The sequence below is a fragment of the Anguilla anguilla genome, chromosome 2, assembly GCF_013347855.1.
Source record: "Anguilla anguilla isolate fAngAng1 chromosome 2, fAngAng1.pri, whole genome shotgun sequence".
NCBI lineage: Eukaryota > Metazoa > Chordata > Actinopteri > Anguilliformes > Anguillidae > Anguilla > Anguilla anguilla.
In genome coordinates, this window is record NC_049202.1 from 59,812,198 (window position 1) to 59,832,390 (window position 20,193).

General features: G+C 40.0%; 1 protein-coding gene across 4 annotated transcripts; it reads left to right on the top strand.

Annotated features, from left to right (window-relative positions):
* Positions 1-888: 888 nt before the first annotated feature.
* On the top strand, positions 889-19,469 carry LOC118219856 (deleted in malignant brain tumors 1 protein-like). 4 transcript variants are annotated; one of them, XM_035403339.1, is made up of 15 exons: positions 889-986; positions 1,101-1,205; positions 3,180-3,494; positions 3,875-4,189; positions 4,821-5,135; positions 8,273-8,452; positions 11,884-12,198; positions 12,457-12,492; positions 12,943-13,154; positions 14,983-15,137; positions 15,914-16,162; positions 17,139-17,298; positions 18,168-18,234; positions 18,383-18,420; positions 19,389-19,469. In XM_035403339.1, the coding sequence occupies exons 2-14, from the start codon at positions 1,142-1,144 to the stop codon at positions 18,409-18,411; spliced, it is 2,412 nt and encodes an 803-aa protein (XP_035259230.1). In that variant the 5' UTR covers positions 889-986; positions 1,101-1,141; the 3' UTR covers positions 18,412-18,420; positions 19,389-19,469. The 4 variants fall into 4 exon arrangements, with proteins under 4 accessions (XP_035259230.1, XP_035259232.1, XP_035259234.1 ...); XM_035403341.1 differs by lacking the exon at positions 12,457-12,492; XM_035403343.1 differs by lacking the exon at positions 4,821-5,135.
* Positions 19,470-20,193: the final 724 nt, after the last annotated feature.

Consider the following 20,193-nt stretch of genomic DNA (forward strand, 5'->3'; position numbering starts at 1 on the left):
AATACACCCTGGACAGGCCACCAATCTATCGCAAGGCACTCACACAATTCACTCACACACTCATACCTATGGGAAATTTAGAGTCTCCAATTACCCCAATTAGCCTACCTGCATGTCTTTGGACTGTGGGAGGAAACCGGAGTACCTGGAGGAAACCCACGTGGACACGGGAGAACAGTCTAACTCCACACAGAAAGCCCCCAAGCCGAGATTCAAACCCGGATTGCTGTGAAACGACAGTGCTACTCACTGCACCACCGTACCCTGAAAATATTGGGGGGGATATTTAACAAACAGATTCTTTCAGGATACTGGAGATCTTTCAGCCTGTTCATCTTGGTAAGCACAGGCTACATCTGTATGGTGTCCTCATGAGTTTACAAAATGGTGGGTTTAGGATTGTCCAATCTGGGCAGTTCCATACAGTTTTCCACTGCTCCCCATGATCATAGCACTGCCTCTGTTCTACATCAGACTCAGCCTTCTCATCACTCCTCCAGGATTTACAGTTTTCTTGGCCTTTTTGGGTTTGCTTCTTCACAGCAATAGCCAGGGCCTTCAGGAAGATATAAGATGTGTGGCAGTTGCTTTGTGATGGTTCCCACAAACTTCAACAACTGGTCTTGTTCTCACCTTCCTGTAGCTTGCAGTGCTCAACATTTCATATGGCGGGACTGTTGGAAATCAATCGAAAACCATCTTCTCAATGACAGAGGGCTTCTCCTCGTTGACCAACAGCCACATTTCAATGCTCTGGAGAAGGACAAACATTTCTGGCTTTTTTTTTCAGGTTTTTAAAAAATCATTTTCAAATAGTCCTTCCTGTATATGACCCCTTGAACTACATCTGAGACAGAAAATTCCAAAGAGGTGGAGCCATAGTTGAAATGCCAATGGTACCTCGCTGAGGTATTGCAGCCAACTTCTGAGGAGCTATAAATCCATGTGTTCAGAGGAGACTGACATACCACCTTGAAGATTGACTGGTAAGTACATAATAATGATTGCTCATTTCTTAAGTCCAAATAATTGCAAAAGCATAACTTCAGTAAAAAAATAAACACATATATACCATTAATATGAAACCTTGATTTTCCCAGTACATTTTGCATAGTCACTGGAAACTCAAGAAGTCTGAAGAATGATGATCTCAGGAGCAGCACTGTTACTCCTATGGATATCTATATTCTCAACTAGTGATACAGGTAAAGCATAGAGTCTCTCTGCTTTCATTTGTGCTTCACTGCCCTGTATTACAGTACAACATGGTGTCTTACAGATGTGCATGTGTACTACAGTGTAAAACTGTCCAGGTATGATTTCTTCCAACTAACGCTGTTTATACAATCAGCGTCAATTTTTCTAGGCTCTATAAATGACAATAAATGGAGGTTTTATAGATAGCTTAAAAACAACATATAAATTGATTCACCTTGGTGTACATTACCAGAACCATAAATAATAGAAAATTGAGTAAAAAGAGGATAACAAATTATAATTTAAAAAAATACATATCAAACGTCTCTTTTCATGACAGTATCTCAAGGATGTGTTTTCAAAGTAGTACGTTTTGGACCACTTGTTTAAAAAATCTACTAGTTATCAATAGCTCGTTGCTACTGCCCCACTGTTTTCTAGGGTTAAATGGATAGTTAAATGCCAGTATGTTGTTGTAAAAGTGATGGGACATTAATAACGGCATAACTAATGAAGTACGGCGTTTATTTAAAATAGTGGGAGTGAGCAAGTTCGTGCACAGTGTGGTACATATTTACAGATGGTAAAACTGAGCAGGAAAGTTGTGGGAGTCTGAACCAGGGAAAAGAACCATCAGTGGTGTCAAATCAAAGAATGTAACATAACAAAACTTCAAACTAACTAATACAAGGTAAAGTCTAGTAAAAAAAGAACAAAAAATAAAAACCTTTAAAGGCATACTATGCAGGATTTTCACTTTCAGTTAGAAAATTTTTTTTTTAATAACCATGCTAAGGAATATCTATGATGCATTGGCAATCTCTGACTTTACGGATTCTTGTTGAATTTGTGCACCTATACCTGTATTTGTTATTCTAAAATATGTTTGGGATGCTTCCAGACCTGGTGCTCTTTTCTGTGTGGGGAGTGGTGGGTGTGGCTATAGACCCTGTGGTTTGGGATCGTATTTCAGTGGAGTGTTTGTTGCTACAGCAAAGCAAAAAGACAAGCTGAGAGGACTCATTCATGAACTAGAGTTAACCTTGGAATTGCTTTTTCTTGGTGGCTTCAGCTGAAGTTCACCAATGGGGTGTAAGTAACATTACCACTAGATATCAAGCCTGCTGTATTAGGGTACTCAATGTGAGTGGGCTGAAGACAGAGGAGACTTTGATTGTCAACACAGGACCACAGCAAGGCTACATAATACTGCATTAACGACCTACCCAAACAAAAATGCAAGGGGTGGTATTCATTTCTAACCTGTTGTTTCCAACATGTGCAAATGTACACAGTATCTTGACTTACTTTGTCCTTTTCCCCAAACCGCAAAAGGTTTACAGCACACAACACAAACAATCCAATACCACTGTAAGGGAAAATTTGTCCTTATTTATTTTAGTTGTTGGTTAGACAGGGATCAGGGACCAAATACTCAAACTCTGCATCGTGGTGTCCAGCAGCATACCTGCACCTCGGAGCTCTAGTCCCCTTTAGCTAGAAACAGAGAAATTGGCAATGACCAGTCAGAAAGGCCAATGAGTTGTGGGAGTCAGGTATTGGACGGCGCTGGAACCAATGGTAGGACACTTGAGGCAGATGACAGAGAATAAGTGAAAAAGTGAAACGTGCCAAAACGGAACAAGCACCTATGCAAGGCGTAAATAAATCTAATTCATCTAGCCGGCAAGCTACATCCGTCCAAGCAACGGATGTTCTCATTTTCTTTATGCTGTTCAAAGATATGTTTGCTTTCATCTTTATGCAATGGGCTGAAATATATAGCTAGCTTGTCAGATTAGGTAGCTCACTAAAGCCTGCAAACTCTACAGCTTGCAAATATACAGATTGCCCCAAATTTCAAAATCAGAAGTTTTTCTGTGCAAAGAAAATATAAATCTTTAGATCCCACATCATATTTTCAGTGGGGTGCTTGCATTTGTGAATTTTTTAATGAGTAAAAGAAAATGTTTTTCATATAGCCGGTGCCCAGATCAGACTGGTGAATGGAGGAGATCAGTGCTCTGGCAGGGTCGAGGTCTACCATGATGGCCAATGGGGAACTGTGTGTGATGACATCTGGAACATAAACAACGCTGAGGTGGTGTGTAGACAGGTGGGCTGTGGCAGAGCTCTGGCTGCTCAAAGCAGTGCCCACTTTGGACAGGGCAGCGGGCCCATCTGGTTGGATGATGTGAGGTGTTCGGGAAGTGAATCCTCCCTGACACAGTGCCCACACCCTGGGGTTGGCTCACACAACTGTGGTCACCATGAAGATGCTGGTGTGGTTTGCTCGGGTAGGAAATCTTCTCTTATGTTTCTATAATTGCCTTATGCTAGCTAGCCACTTTCAGTACATCACCATTGCTTGGAAACTTTATAGCTTATAAATATACAGATTGCCCAAAATTATGAATCAGTAGTTTTTCTGTACATAGAAAAAAAAATCTTTGTAATCTACATATTTTCAGTGGGTCAACATAAAGGGTGGTTGCACATAGAAAGCAACTGTTTAGTTAGCCAGTTGAACAAATCTTTTAGCCAATGAGCTTTTAGACCTGCAGTGTCTGTTAGCAGCCAACATTAGCTTGAGAAATATGATCTTGTACTTAGTTGTTATCATCACCCAAGATTGTGAATATTTTAATGAGTTTTATTAAAAATGTGTTTCATATAGCTGGAGCCCAGATCAGACTGGTGAATGGAGGTGACCAATGCTCTGGCAGAGTGGAGATCTACCATGATGGCCAGTGGGGAACGGTGTGTGATGATGTCTGGAACATAAACAACGCTGAGGTGGTGTGTAGACAGGTGGGCTGTGGCAGAGCTGTGGCTGCTCCAAACTTCGCCCACTTTGGACAGGGCAGCGGGCCCATCTGGTTGGATGATGTGAGGTGTTCAGGAAGTGAATCCTCCCTGACACAGTGCCCACACCCTGGGTTTGGGTCACACAACTGTGGTCACCATGAAGATGCTGGTGTGGTTTGCTCAGGTAGGAAATCTTCTCTTATGTTCTCATAATTGCCTTAAGTTGACTGTTACAAAGATGAGCAACAGGTCATATCCATTCCAGTTTGGAAAAAAAAATCTCAAAGCATAGTGTGCATTTTAAGTCAATGTAACAGCATAAAATTCTTTATTGAATTATTATTTCTTGGCTTACTTGATTGACACTAAGTGCCTGTCAACCCAACATATAAATATAATTGTGTGAAAAGGGGCACACACCTTTTTTTATCAAATACTTTTATTTGGCAGATGCAGCTTGTTTTCATTCCAAAACAAAATCACTCCTTTAAAATAAACCTTGATCTCAGCCTGTCAGCGTAAGATGGTTACAGCCACGGTTTTCCTCTGAAACACACTGATTTGTAAACCGGTAAAAGTGCTTTAAAACCAATCCTGAAAGATACCGAGAATTAGTGCAAGGCGGCCAAAACAAGAGTGATGTGTTCAGATTTCCTTGTTTTTGTTAAAATTCTAGTAGCAGCATTTTTTACAAGTTGTAATCTACCAATCAGCTTCTTTGCTATCTATAACAGCTCATCAAACGAATTATGGCATCAGGGCCAATTAAGCCCAGAACTTTTCATGATTTTTGTTTTTAAATGTGTTTTGTATAGCTGGTGCCCAGATTAGACTGGTGAATGGAGGTGAACAATGCTCTGGCAGAGTGGAGATCTACCATGAAGGCCAGTGGGGAACGGTGTGTGATGATGTCTGGAACATAAACAACGCTGAGGTGGTGTGTAGACAGGTGGGCTGTGGCAGAGCTCTGGCTGCTCCAAACTTCGCCCACTTTGGACAGGGCAGCGGGCCCATCTGGTTGGATGATGTGAGGTGTTCAGGAAGTGAATCTGCCCTGACACAGTGCCAGCACCCTGGGTTTGGGTCACACAACTGTGGTCACAGTGAAGATGCTGGCGTGGTTTGCTCAGGTAGGAAATTTTCAGTTTGTTTTTTTAATTGCCTCAAATGTTACAGAACATTACAAAACTGTTACAAAGATGAACATGAAAACATATGCAGTGTTCAGTTTAAGTGCAATTCACATGTCTGTGTTAATGTTCGTAATCATTATTAACTGTAAGCCAATTTTATTATCAATGTCGAGTGATATCTTTTGCGGGAGGCAGCCAATTCAGATATGTTTTCCTGAGTGTGGTTGAGACTGCCTTCCATCATGCAAAATACTGACTTTACACAGGAGGTGTAGCCAATTAGTATATATTCCAAATATGTAGTTTATACATTTAACATTTAAATTTAACAATTATGTTGATGTTTAAAAGGTACATTTATATGTACATTTATGTTTAACATTTGCATTTATATTTACATTCAATCTTAATTTTTATGTATAATATATCCTTTTTTAATCTCACATTAATGAAAAACGTTACTCTTGAAAAAGTGATTACAATGTTTTGCACTAATTTCTCTCTAAATGTTTAAAAGTAACATTTCAAAATTGTAGTACATTTTTTTCATTTTGCGATGGAAAATGAGGAATAATTGAGAAGGATTTCAGAGTGTGAGACTTTTTTCAAATGGCACCCAATAGTGTGAATATAGCAGGATTTGCTTCTTTAGTCTGCAAGCTTGTGCAAAGTTGATATCAATACTTTTCATTGGCAAAGGTGACATGGTCTAATCTAGCTAGACTTAACATGCGATGCTCATTTTATCTACAGAAGTTTTTAATATTCTGTACAGGATAACAGCACTACCATTGCTATTAACCAACCTAACTGAGTGCTAACATTATAGAGACAGCTAGCTAGATAGCTGTGGGGTGTTTGTGAGCTAACGTATGTAGTTTTTGGGTATGGAGCATTTGGAGATGAAACTGAACCTAACACAGGGTTGCACCTCATCCAGTGATTAAATCATAAAGCTACTAAAGGGGATTTAAGCCTCGTCATGTGACACATTTGTTAATATCATGTTTGTTTTTAACCAATGAGATCAGAACGTTGTGTTTCTTGTTTCATATAGCAATCAGACTGGTGAAATCTACCATGATGATGAGTGGGGAACAGTGTGTTTTAGTTAGTTTTATAGCCTGCTCTTATTTATAGCCTGCTCTTATTTACAGAATAAATTATCTTTTCCAAGAGTCATAACTGTAAATGTTTCTGAAAGAAAGTAACAGAAGCTCAAACACAGTGGTTTTTTCACAGTGGATGTTTTTTCTCACCAAAAAGATTATTCTTTTTTGAAAGGATACCAGATGCTTGTGGCCACCGCCACAATGCTGGACAAATAAAGGTTCTAATTTGATGACAATATCACCAGAAATTCAGCATTATTTTTTCTGAGCTATGTCTGGTCAGGTTTCCAAAAAGGCTATTTGGAGACTTGAAAAGGACACTTGGTGTAAAATGTTAGTGGCGTAAAATGTTATATATTGTATACCATATGCTAGTGGAAGAAGTGTTGCTGAAATTAGCTTGCTTTCCCCTGCCTGTCACCCTCACCCTCCGTCCTCTCATTCCCTCTACCCCCTCCCTCTCCACTTCCCTCTCCTTGCTCTCCCCTTGTCACCTCCGGCAGCAGCAGGTCTAGAAGACTGTAGAAAATAACTACATAAGCTGTCTAGCTTACCAATCCATTGATTGAGGTCCACTGATTGAAATTTTCGTCAAAATTACCCCATGCCCATCAACATGTCAAACATGTCCTGCAATTTCACGTCATTTCACATGCCACATTTATTGCTTAAAATCTGACCTTCTTCTTAATTATAAGCATACTGAATAACAATAAATGTATTTTGAGAATGTGTTTAGGTGCTCACCAATATAAAACAGGATCAAGTCTTTCATTGAACATGCATCCTCTGCTGTGAAGTCAAAGCTCAGACGATTTCTTCCAAGGCTTCCGAATTTAAAGCTTTCTGTTTAGACTCAGACATTGCAAAATGAATGTCAATACATTTTTGTGAAAGAACAATCTTTTTTATGCAAAAAACCCTCAAGAACCTTTCTTGCCAGGGCATAATGTTTTCAGCATTCGTACTGAAAAAGTTATGGTTTGTTTATGCAGGAGAAACAATATGTCTCCTTTCGTGCAAGCCTAACAAACCATACTGTTATACACTTATAGAATCTCACTGGTTAAAATGCTTCTCAGTTGTGATTATAATAGCTCACCACTGGCTGGCTGTATAGTTGGCAGAACTTATACTGTCCAGGTCGAGTCATTGCTGGCACACTGTGGGTCCCATTGGCTATACCGAGGGACTGTTTAGCCAGTACTTGTCAGAAAAGCTTGTAGGTGGGCTCATCTTGTTTAAGAGAGTCTATACAAACCAGAAATATTAACATTCTAATGTACACAATACTTTTGGTGTGTATGTCATGACGAAACGGATAACAATGACATTTCCTCAGGAGAATTGCAAACAGTATGAACAATGGACAGTCTTTCGATGTTTCTCTAAGTTTGCACGTTTTAGGACAAAAAATGACAGTGGATTTTGTTCACTGGATCCTTTCTGTGATAAAGACACCTACTTAACCGAAATTCATGTTGTCATTTCAAAAATGCATAGAAGATGCACCCCCCCCAAGCTTGTTTTGCCAACCCACATTACAAAATAAGGAACCATTGTTGTTAAAACATTGGCATCATAAAATAGCATATACAGATATAATTGTGAGTTTTAGCACTTTCAAGTGGTATAATGTGTGACCAGATTGATTAATAATTTCACTGTAAAAAAAAAAACTGAATGGGCAGGTAAGCATTAAGAAAAAAGAACTAAGGTTCTAAAATAACTAAATGGATAACCAATAATGAAAAAGTAGATCTCTCGATTGTGACAGCAAGCATCTCAGGGTTGTGTGGTCTTGCTATTGATGAGTGAAAAGACAGCTATTTCATAAAAACAAGCAATGTTATAGACCAAAAAACTAAAGAAATAGTGGGAAGAGAATGCAAGCTAGCTGGCAAACTAAATCTAAGCAAAAGATGTTAAAATTTTCTTTATGATGTTGCTACGAACTTCAAGGCGTCAAGGCCTTGACACTGATTCTTAACTACCACATTATTGCTTTGTGTTTTGTTGTAGGGAGTAGGTCCATAAATGCAAGTTTGGTGAATACAACACCAGCCCTAATACCTGGTATCAACGTCAGTTCAGAAGCATCAAGCTCAACAAGTTCCAGCGGCAGTATCACAACATCATTTCCCGGATCCAGCCTTACCAGTGCTGCCAACAATGTCACATTTCCAGTGACCTCTTTAACCAGTAAGTCTGTATTATGTCTTTAGTAAATTGAATCCCAAACTGGCCACTCTGTTCCACCGAAAAAGAAAGAAATAAAGATGTCCAAATCGGAAATATGTTTGTAAAATTGTTTAAAGTTGCGTGAAAAAATATTGGAAACATTGGGTAGCATTGCTTTGGTATACAGCTTGTTTAATCTGCGCAAGCTAAAATTGTCAGTATTGTTTCTTGTAACTGGGTATAGTTTGGACATCAATACTTTTAAAGGTAGGCCTAGATTTTGCCAGTTTGAATTAATGACTTATAAACAGTGCTTTGTATGTGTGAGTAACTTGTAATGTTTGTATGTTGAAAACTTGTTTTTCATCAGATACACATATATAGCCACAAACACTACATTTTCTGTATTTAAGTAGTTCAGAAAAAGTGGTAGCATGAAGCAATTCCCCCTCTATCACACCAGTTCCATAATAAGAGAATTTCCGTACTTCCGTTGCCAAAATGTGCATGTAAATTTTTGATGACTTAGGCCATGAAGGGGTCTATATTGTGTATTATAGCATGGCTGGCATGCCGTTTATAATATCAGTGGGCACCTTTAACAAGAGATTGTACCATTGGCAATAGGTACGTTATTAAGAAAACACAGGTGATATAGTTGTCTATGGATGATTTCAAAACACACTAACAAAATTTATGGTGTGTCTTTTGAGCCAAAAACTGCACTGTTTCACCCATTTATCACTTATGTAAATGACAACATACAGATGAATATACCCTATGCAAAAGTGATGATACTTAACTAGACTCTTTCTAGGTTTTTGTCATCTTATAGAAGTGGAGTGACTGACAAGTTAGCAAGGTGTAGGCTAACATTAATATTACTAGTTTAGTTTGCGTAACTTGGTAGTCTATGTGAACGTGTAGCATAATGTTACTATTGTAAAATTCAAGAGAAGTTACATTAGTATGCTAAAATGAGTAACCAAGCATTTTAGCTAGCTAATGTTAATTAATAGTTAATATTATAGGTTATCTCCTAACTTTATTTTCTGTGTGTCTTTCAATAACCACACAAAAGATAAAGGTTGGCTCCATGTCTAGGGATCAGACACAGGCTAAAATGTTTCAAATAAGCTCACGTTAACTGTGTAGCAGTCAAAACTTTAGCTAGAAAGTGGCTCTATTCACTGTACCACAAATAGTTGATAGCAAATTAACTTGTGTCAATATTTCATTAATTAATGAATTAATTAATGATCACATGTATTGAGCATTTGAGTATTTTTATTTGGCTATAACATTAATGATATTACCCCCATTTTATAAAAGCAATAAGGCACTAATTGAGGCTGTGGTAAATTGTGAATATAGTTGCGACTAAATGGATTGCAGGCACTCCTCTTCACATTGTGCCTAACAACCCACATTATCCATGACTATATCTACAATATAGCATGGCCTCTTGTGCCTTATTGCTTAATTATAAAACAGATAGTTCTGGTCCTAGATGCTGATTGGTCAATACAGCGTTCCAGCCATGCTATGATACATAATACAGTAACAGCTATGAGGTTACACAATAATAAGAATATTTTGGTTACACTGACCTATAAAACGCTATTCCAAAAGCAAAATTAGACATGTTATACATTGTTAGAAAGCTTATACTTTCACCTACTGAATAAATGAATTGTTAATCAAGCCAGACTGTACTGAAAATGGTGACACCACCGTAAACAACATGTGTGGTATTACGCACAGCTATTTTTGGAACCTCTGAACCTCTTTAGCAACCGAGTCGGACTCTGCTGCTGCCGCCATAAAAACTGTAGCGTTGACTGGAGCCGACCAATGACTGGAGCCAAAAACGACTAATGTTATGTAGCAATTACGTAGTGATATTGAAGAAAAACCTTTGTTACAATGAATTGAAGCATTTTAGAAATCAAAAAGGTAAATTCATAAAAATAAAAAAAAAACGATGTGTCGGTTTAAAATATTTAAGTCGATGCATTTTCAGCATCAACGTCGTCGATTACGTCGACTAATTGCGGCAGCCCTACAATACAGTAACGGCTATGAAGCGACACACCCGTTCGCGTTATCACAGTGCACCTTTAGGAAGAGACTGGCCAGTGGCATAATGTTATTGGCCCAACATCTTTGGATAAGCTACATTTAAGAGAACCCACAATAGAAAAATACAGTGCAAAAAAGCAGGCCAATAATATGAACAGTTTTAACATTGCTTTTAATAAGAAACAAGAAACAGAGTGCTGTACGCCACATTGTGGGATGGCAGGTGTGCTGTCCGGCAAGTTACAGCTTGGCGGGGCATGCCCCATACCTATACAGCACTGCGGCACTTTCCAGGGTTTCCTACAGAAATAACCCCAATGACCACAAACTCGCAACCCTTAAGAAATAGCCAATATTATTTATTCTACCTTGGCCTCATTTTCTACTGATTACCATCAGAAAGTGAATTTTTGGCGCGCAAACCTGCACCTCAATGGCACGTTCAGTGAATTCAATGAATTGTGTGACATTCGTAGGAAAGAAAACACAAAACTCATTGGTCTGTTCATATGATTGTTGTAGCCAGTGACCAGATCAGACTGGTGAATGGAGATGACCCATGCTCTGGCAGAGTGGAGATCTACCATTGTTATTTGTTGGCATACATGACTGACACCAAGCGGCTGTCAACCCAAGATTTAAATACAATTGTGTGAAAAAACTTTATCCTTCAGATCAGGCTTGTTTCATTAAAAATGAAAAAAAATACAATTTTTTAAAAATAAACCTCTCAGTTTAACATGATTACAGGTAACATTTTGAAACATTTCATTATATCTCTCCCTTTTTTTGAAAAAAAGGATGTAAAATAAACTCTTCTTTTTGAGGAAAAAGAATTTGCTGCCAGTGTGGGATCATAGATCCTTTTGTGACCCCAATTTGGAATGTACAATCTGCAACCGCAGCTTGTTCATAAGCGCAAAACCTACTACCGATTCGCAAGAATGTAGGCAACCATGGTTCTCATCCGAAACACGTGGTGTCGTCAGCTGCTTGTTTTCACACCGTCCACTACAGCCAAGCTCACAGAGAGTGCTGTCGAAAGAAGACATTTCAAACGCGACTTTGATATACAGTACTTGGGTATCCCAATCGAGCAGTGGGGTTCACTAGAGAGTGATGAACGTAGACCCCTAACGGAGTGAACCTTCTCGCCAATGCAATAGCCAACTACGCATCGTCCTACAGATCTATCGGCCACAGTTGGCACTGGCATGGTCTGGATTCAACTCGAGGCTGTGACGCTCAACCATGCACCACAGCATGCTGGTTTAACTGAATAAGCCACCCAGCAACCCCAAAGAAAATTTGATATAATCACCCACGAATGCGAATCTTTTCATGACAGTTTTTACATGTTTTTCATATAGCCGGTGCCCAGATCAGACTGGTGAATGGAGGAGATCAGTGCTCTGGCAGGGTCGAGGTCTACCATGATGGCCAATGGGGAACGGTGTGTGATGACATCTGGAACATAAACAACGCTGAGGTGGTGTGTAGACAGGTGGGCTGTGGCAGAGCTCTGGCTGCTCAAAGCAGTGCCCACTTTGGACAGGGCAGCGGGCCCATCTGGTTGGATGATGTGAGGTGCTCTGGAAACGAATCCTCCCTGACACAGTGCCCACACCCTGGGGTTGGCTCACACAACTGTGGTCACCATGAAGATGCTGGTGTGGTTTGCTCAGGTAGGAAATCTTCTCTTATGTTTCTATAATTGTTTTAAATTGACTCTCAAACATGAGCAAGAGAACATATCAGTCCTATTTGGAAAAAAAACTGTAAGCATAGTGTGCATGTTAAGTCAATGCATCGGCATAGAATTCTTTATTCAATATTTAATTGTTGGCTGACTTGACTGACACTGGAGGCCTGTCAACCAAAGATTGAAATAAAATTTTATGAAAAGGAGTACTTAACTGTTTATCAAATGCATTATCCAACAGATCCAGCTTGGGGGGCCAGGCAGTTAAGCTTCGGAGGTAACAGGAAACATAACAGCCAGTTTATGTTTTACCCAACCATAAATTTATTTTTAAAAATAAATTACAAAGCTGAGATTCAGATATGAGTCATGAGTAGAAAAGAAAGATCAATCAATATGTTTTGTCTAGAATCCATAATTCATGCAACCATCAATTTATTTATTGTAAAGTAAACTAAAAAGCTGAAATTCTGATATGAGAAATAATTAAATAAGAACAGTCTGTCAGTATGTTTCTTTGAGATAGGATCAAAAAAGTATCTATCTATCAGGAAATTGTAGTGTTACAGCAGCTTACAAAAATATATGAGAAGATATTTACTAAAAATTAAAATAAAATGAAGAATAAAGAAAAGAGAAAACAACATATGGATGTCAGTGGAGAAAGGAGTTGGTGAATCAGTGGAATGCATGGCTTGAGAACTCTCATGTCCTTTTTATCGTTCAGAGTCGCCAATCCAGGTGTTGCAAACCCGGGAGCTGGTGTGTGAGAGTAGCTTCATGCAGGCGGGGTTAGACAGAGCTCACCTGGAGGCTGTAGGTCTGGACCCATCGAGCGCACACCTGGCCGACTTCCGCTGCACCGCGCACCAGGAGAACAACGGCATGTTGTGGTTTCGGGTGGAGCGCAGAGGGGGGAACTGTGGGACTCAGCTGAGGGTAAGGCCATGCCCTCACCACCATTGGTGTGGAACAAATTCAACTCAAAAAGAATATGTGCTACAAGCCTTTTCTTTGCAGTGGCAATATACTATATGCATATCTATACACAATATGTGCTTGCTTGGTTTTCGTGATACATCTATTGGTTTTCTCAAATGGTAAAATACTCATACTTTATTTTTGATCCTCTGTTGCCTTTTTTGCATCATAATACATAGAGATTACATTTACTGAAAGTCTTCATAGTATTAAATAAAGCATTCAAAGGGCTATATTTTAACACTATTAGCACATAGCCTAAAGCACAATACGCAAGTATATTTATGGTGTGACCAGAGCGTAGAATATAATATGTAGAGACAGCGACGCTAATAGAAACCTTAGACTACAGTATATATGTAGAGACAGCTCCTCTTCCTCTGATTGGCTGTAAGTACCATAATTCTGATTGGTGCATACACGTGTGGATTTTTTTCCATTACTACACGGAAAAATAATGCCAAAATGATTTGTATTTTTGTGTCCACAGCTTGAGATTTTTATTTTGCAGTTTGTAGTTTGAGATTTGTAAAACAGGATTTGTAGTTTTGTGATGCGTAAAACACGTTTTGTGTGTCCACAACTTGAGATTTGTATTTTGCAATTTATAGTTTAGGATTTGTAAAACAGGATTTGTAGTTTTACAATGCGTAAACAGGTGTGAATTATGGTATTGTGCACAAAACAAGCGTGAGTTGTGAAACACGTGTAAATAATATTGGCACTAAATTCACTTCATAATACATTTTTAAAAAATGTATCTTTGTCTGTGGTCGGAAAACAATATTTTACCTCGGAAAAATAATGTGATTTTCTTCCGAATATAATGCACGTACAGTTAATATCAATATTTGAGTGGAAATATTTTATTTTTGCTGTCAAAAATGAATGGAGCCCAATGGGGAAACTTGCTTTTTTTTAAATTTTAATTTGCGAAAATATCAACAGGGTGCATTACATACGGTGCTGACGTTGAAAACCGAAAGCTGCCCCCCTGGACCAGACCCACTTTTGCTAGTTCAAGCTCAGAGTAAGGCACAGGGTCCAAAAAGATTTAGCCGCTTAATTAATTCATACGTGTCAATTTGCTGCATATGACATCTGAGGGGAAGTTTTTGCAGATTTGTCGAGCAGTCACAAGTATTTTTTAATACTTGTGACTGCTTGACTTCTATGAATGCAGCCATTGCTGCATTTTTGAAAGAGTCGTGATTTTGACAGTCCGCAATGCGATGTTATGAATACGATGTCCTCAGACACGTCTTAATTGGATAACCATTGTCCCAAAATTCCCCATCGGCTAATTGTATTCATCATTACTGCAATTGTCTAATTTGGATTAACATCCATTATGAAATGTTGTATGTTTATTCTGTATTTTTTATATACACAAAACACAATGATAAACTTTCACATTGTAATCTTGATATTTTATGCATGTTTGTGCGTGACCCTGAGTGTTGCGCATCCGCCTACGTAGGCAGGTTACTGTCTTAATATTGCGTCCTTGAAATAACAAAGAAACTGTGATATAACTTTAGACCAGGTGTTGGCTGGTCATAGTACGAACTTTCAGCTGCATCAAAACGGGAAAATAACAATGTCGGTCAGAAACTAGCGGAGACACTTGCGTTTGTGTTATTGACGTGTTGCACCAAATGCAAGATGAAAGCTTATTTCGAACATAATCTTTGTGAGAGATCAGCTGTTCAAGCAGATCCCTCAATTTACATACACGCATGATTGTTTTACTCCAGTGTTTTTTGCCTTTTATTTTTTCCAACAGACAAACAGCACCCATGCCATTTATTCAAACAGTTTATTTGTTTACCCCATTAACGCGGAAAACGGAAATTTGTCAGTCCCGGAGAGATTTCCATTCTCCTGCGTATATCCTCTGGATGCTGAGTCCAACCTGGATGTGGCCGTCAGACCCGATTTGTGAGTATTATTACTACTGCTACTGTTACTATTTTTGTTTGGAGGGGTGGTGTGGTTAGGGCGCCATCTGCAGGCGGAGTTGGTCTGTAACCACGGCTGTCTGCAATTAGGTTTGATTGGTAATTGTTTATATGCTCTGCCTGATGTGAGACCGGCGCGGTGGATTGAGAGATGCACGGGGGTTGACGTACTGTGTAATCCCCTTCCTTACCGTGTGTGTTTTATTTTATTTTGTTTTATTTGTGTACCAGCGTACTTGTAAAAGGCGACAATAAAACCCGTATGCGTCCCAGAATTGAGAATTGTATGGTTTGTGGGGAGAAGGACTGCAAAACCTGTTACATACTACTACTACTAGCTGCTACTACGAGCTAATACTACTACGAGCTACTATTACTGCTAGTACTACTATTACTGCTGCTGATACTACTACTGATACTACTACTTTTCCTATTACTGCTGGTACTAATACTGCTACTGCTACTATTACCATTATGACTACTACGACTACACTAAATAAATGCCATACTACATGAATTTCAACTAACAATCTCAATGTTTTATTTACACCACACAATGTAATTACCCTAAAGTAGTCTATTAAGCTTCTGTTCTGTATGTGTGTGTGCTCTTGTTTTTTTCTGTGCTAAATCACAATCTTTGTTCTTTTCAGATGAACCCGTTTCATGAGCATCTTTTGGAAATGTGTCTAGTTGGGCTGGCCTGTGTTGTCAGTGGGAAATACATAATTTGCCTTATTTTATGGTATTGGTTAGGTCAGTGGAGGGAGCAGTGGTGCAGGCAGGCTCCAGGCCCAGGGCAGCCATGGCTCTCTACCGCAACGCTGACTACACAGACCCCTACTCCGCGGGCGCGGTCGTCCTGCCCCTTGGCTCCGCCCTCCATGTGGGCGTGTCTGCAGAGGAGGCAGCTTCAGACAGGTTTGCTGTCGTTCTGGAAAACTGCTACGCCACGCCCACTGCTGACTCGGATGGCCCCGTACGCTTCTTCCTGATTCAGAACAGGTCAGTACCTGGTCATCATCAACAGGGCTATCAGCAGGAGAGCTGGGGTGGGGTGATGGATAGTTGCCAGCAGCATCATCCAGAAATGTACGGTTTTGGTCGTTACCACCTCGCGGTGCCGTAGTCACGTCAGTCAGGAGTCTGGCGTCTTTCTGCGTCAGCTGCACAAGATCTGAAGGATGCTCAGCGATCTGAAGGATGCTCAGTCACAGTGTCTGTGCAGCTCAGCTGGTGGGACTGAGCAACAGTATAACAACAACATCATCAAAAACAGCAAAACAACAAAACATAAAATCAACGGGGTTCATAAGAGAGTGAGAAAAAATGTGTTTTAAGTTTACTTTTTAAAATATTAACAGAACTTGCATGTCAAATTGATGGGGGAAGAGCATTCCAAAGGTAGGGAGCACGATATTGGAATGCTCTGCCCCCTGCTGATTTTTTTTTAAACCTAGGAACTGTTAAAAGTCATCTTGGGAGCGTAGGGTGCGTGCTGGTGTGTATGGTGTAATGAGATTGGTGAGGTACGACGGTGCCGATCCATGCAGTGCTTTATAAGTTAACAGTAGTTTGAAATCTATGAGTAGTTTGAAATCTGATCTAGTGTGAAGTGGTAGCCAGTGGAGTGAGAACAGGATGGGAGCTATGTGGCAATATTTTCTTGTTTTTGTAAGAATTATGGCTGCAGAATTTTGAACAAATTGGAGACAAGTAGAGACTTGAGAAGTAGCAATGGGATGAAGGACACACATTGGGGGGCGTGCGCACTGGTCTGCTCTATGGGACTGGGGGATAAAAGATAAATCAGCATGTGAAGTATGTTAGAATGAGGAAAGGTCTGTGTGTCTGTTTGTGTGAGTGTGTGTGTGTGTGTATATATATATCTGTGTGTGTGCGTATGTGTGTATGTGCGTGAGTGTGTGCATGTGCGCTTTTTGTAAAATGTTGTTTTCCTGCCTCCGTGGCCGTCCTCCAGGTGCCCTAGCAACAGTCGCCTGGTGAAAGTGGAAGAAAGTGGACCCTCTCTCCCCGGCCGTTTCACTATCTTGGTGAACTTATTCTCTGGTGACTATGACACCATCTACCTGCACTGCAGCCTGAGCATGTGCGACCCCACACAGGCCGGCTGCTCCCAGGTGAGTTCTGTTTTCCCTACAGTGCTGGGGTCATCTTTCGCCAGCAGAATGCCCTCTGCCTAGGTTTGGCAAAAACCCAATTCTGACCAATACTGCAGACATTACATTATATTTATTTGGCAGACGCGACGTACAATAAGTGCATATGCATACCGAAAGTAATTGGAAGGACTACAAAACGATAAGGTACAATACTTATTATGTTACAGTTATCCATAGCCATGAATGCGTTAAGTCTCTTTCACACTAAGCATAGGCTAGGTCAGAAAGTTATTGTATGTCAAACTAGGAGGAATGACAACGAGCTACAATATCAAGATAACAATACAAGTGCAATATAAGTGTTGGATGGAGATACAAGTGTGATATTAAAGTGCTGCAGGAACAAATTATAAGGATTCAAGTCATAAGAACAATCCTAGGTTGGGAGTGCCCTGCATCTCTTCAGACTGCACAGTCAGAAGAGATGTGTCTTTAGACCACAGCGGAAGATGGGCAATGACCGAGTGGTTCGTAGAGGAATGAGGAGTTCGTTCCACCACTGGGGAACTCGGGTGGAAAAGCTCTGTGGTCGGGACAAGTTAGAACCATTCAGCCTGATAGCAGGGAGCGCGAGTCGCCCCACTGCAGCAGAGCGGAGTGGTCGTGCTGGCAAGTAGGGTTTACTCATGTCCTGTAGTTAGACGGGGCAAATTAAAAGACCAATTTTATACCATTAATATGTCCAATTTTATGCTGTGTTAAGTATTTCACCATGTTTTGGCACAATGAGAGAGACAGATGTAATTGTAATTACCTCATTGAGATTAATGTACACTGTTAGCAGCAGCTAACAATCTTTTATTCATTCAGTAATTCTCTTTTCACAGACATGCAGGTCCAGAGTGTCCCGTTCCATCTCCCTCGAGAATCGCATGACCATCGGACCCATCTCCTGTAAGCCTCAGCTCAGAATTACAGAGTTTCATTTTACCTGGAGACAAACCTGCAAGTCTGGTGTGGATGTGGCTCCTGTTTGGGTATCTGAACTGTAAGGAGCTTTCACAGTGAAACACACAGGTAACACTCCATTTTTATCTTTCAGGGGAGAAGACAGCCAAGAGGATGACTTAGCATTCGCAGGTGAGCACAAACACTTTTTCACACAGTCGCTATAGAACAATGTTACAGTGGACAGTTGTTGATATTAGTATGTCATGACCAGTCAGCTAATCAAAGTAACATTCACCATGGGGCAGCCATGGAACAGTATATGTTTTACTGAATCAGAGAGGTACAACTTCATTCCTGGAGGGCAGGAGTGTATGCTGGGTTTTCGAAACACCATTATACACCGGCACTGGTTCCGTTCTTATATCAGGCCACAGTGAAATGCTTGCAGCAAGAACACACGTGCAGTCTGCAGCTATATTTCATAACCTTATAAATAAATCATCTCAAGGAATCAAATGGGCTGATTACATGAGAGTAGAAATTGGCATGAAATCCTGAAACAGGACGGCACGCATTGTGCCCCCCTCACCAGCAGCACACGTAGAGACAGTGTTGGGGGGGGGAGGGGGCAGTGTAGTATAATGGTTAAGGAACTGGCCTCTCGGCACCGAGGTTGAAGGTTTGAGTCAGAGTCGGCTGCTGGTGTAAATGCTCCGTGGGCTGGTTCCCCAGTCCAGGGCCACCCAAACAGAACCGGATCTGGTATCAATCCCAGGTGTGGCCCTGCCATTGTACCCCTGAGCAAAGTACTCGACCTGCATTACTTCAGTAAATATCCAGGATTGTATGTTAAAAGAGTGTAAGCTGTGTAAGTTACACTCTGGATAAGAGCACCTGCTAAATGGCTAAAATGTTAAAATATGGGTATGGGTATTTACTCTTTCTCCTGCTGATAGTACTCTGCTCCTAAAATGTACTACGTATTCCACTGTGTCAGTGTGTCCTTTGATAAGGACCTCTGTTGTGTGACTAAGTAGTGTAACCATTTGCTGTGCAATTAACTTGTGGTAAAAGTGGCTTTACTAAATCACAGTGTTTAATTCATATAAAATTCACAGAAGGTCTCACAAATTGTTTCGCTTTTTCTCTCTTTTCAGGAGCTTAAAATGAACGAGTCTTCGTCCTGTTCCTGCGCCATCTTTGTTTCTGCCTGTTTTGATTGGTCACTTGGGTTTCAGTTATTGGATCTGATTGTTCCTTTCATATTTACTCTCTTTGTGCGGATTGGTCATTCATGTGTTTCATCACTGAAAAATTCTAATCCTACTTATAGAATATTATAAACACTGGGAGTCCCTCAAAGCCACTAATAGATTTGGGCTCTCCAGCACATTTACTGTCATTCATGTCTTCTTTAAACCTGTTTTATGAGCAAATAAAAAATAAGAAAAAAAAGTTAATTATTTATCATTGTCTACTTTACATCTAGAGTAGTCTGTCCTGACATCTCTGACAAAATGTACGAAGCTATCAATAAGGCCAAGTGTGACACTACCAGGCCTACAATATAATTTGGTAAACTGGTGTAAAATGCCCCCCTTTATTATTGAGACCCAAGAACAATGGACCTCATTCATAAAACCTTTCTTACATTATTCTTACATTTGTTCTTAAAAATGTTCCTCCGAAAAACCAATATGGGATTCATGACATATGTGCAGAACTTCGTATTTGTGCATATCCCAGGTTTATGAGATGAAGAATGCTGATTGTTTGTAAATTTTATGCACAATCCTGTTTTTGTGATTAGCATAAGGAAACAGCCATGAACAAATACAGATAAGAAAAACGTTCTTGGAAACGTTCTTACACACAATTTACAATCAAATGTGATCGTACACGTTTTGTGAATGAGGCCCAATGTCTATTTTTAAATATACATGATTTGATCAATGTAATATG

Bases quoted from the DNA above. Each gene is read 5' to 3' on its own strand.
- LOC118219856 (XM_035403339.1), top strand. From the start codon at position 1,142: ATGATGATCTCAGGAGCAGCACTGTTACTCCTATGGATATCTATATTC. The intron at 8,453-11,883 runs GTAAGTCTGTAT...TTTTTCATATAG, and splicing joins TCCAGTGACCTCTTTAACCA to CCGGTGCCCAGATCAGACTG. The intron at 13,155-14,982 runs GTAAGGCCATGC...TTTTTCCAACAG, and splicing joins ACTGTGGGACTCAGCTGAGG to ACAAACAGCACCCATGCCAT.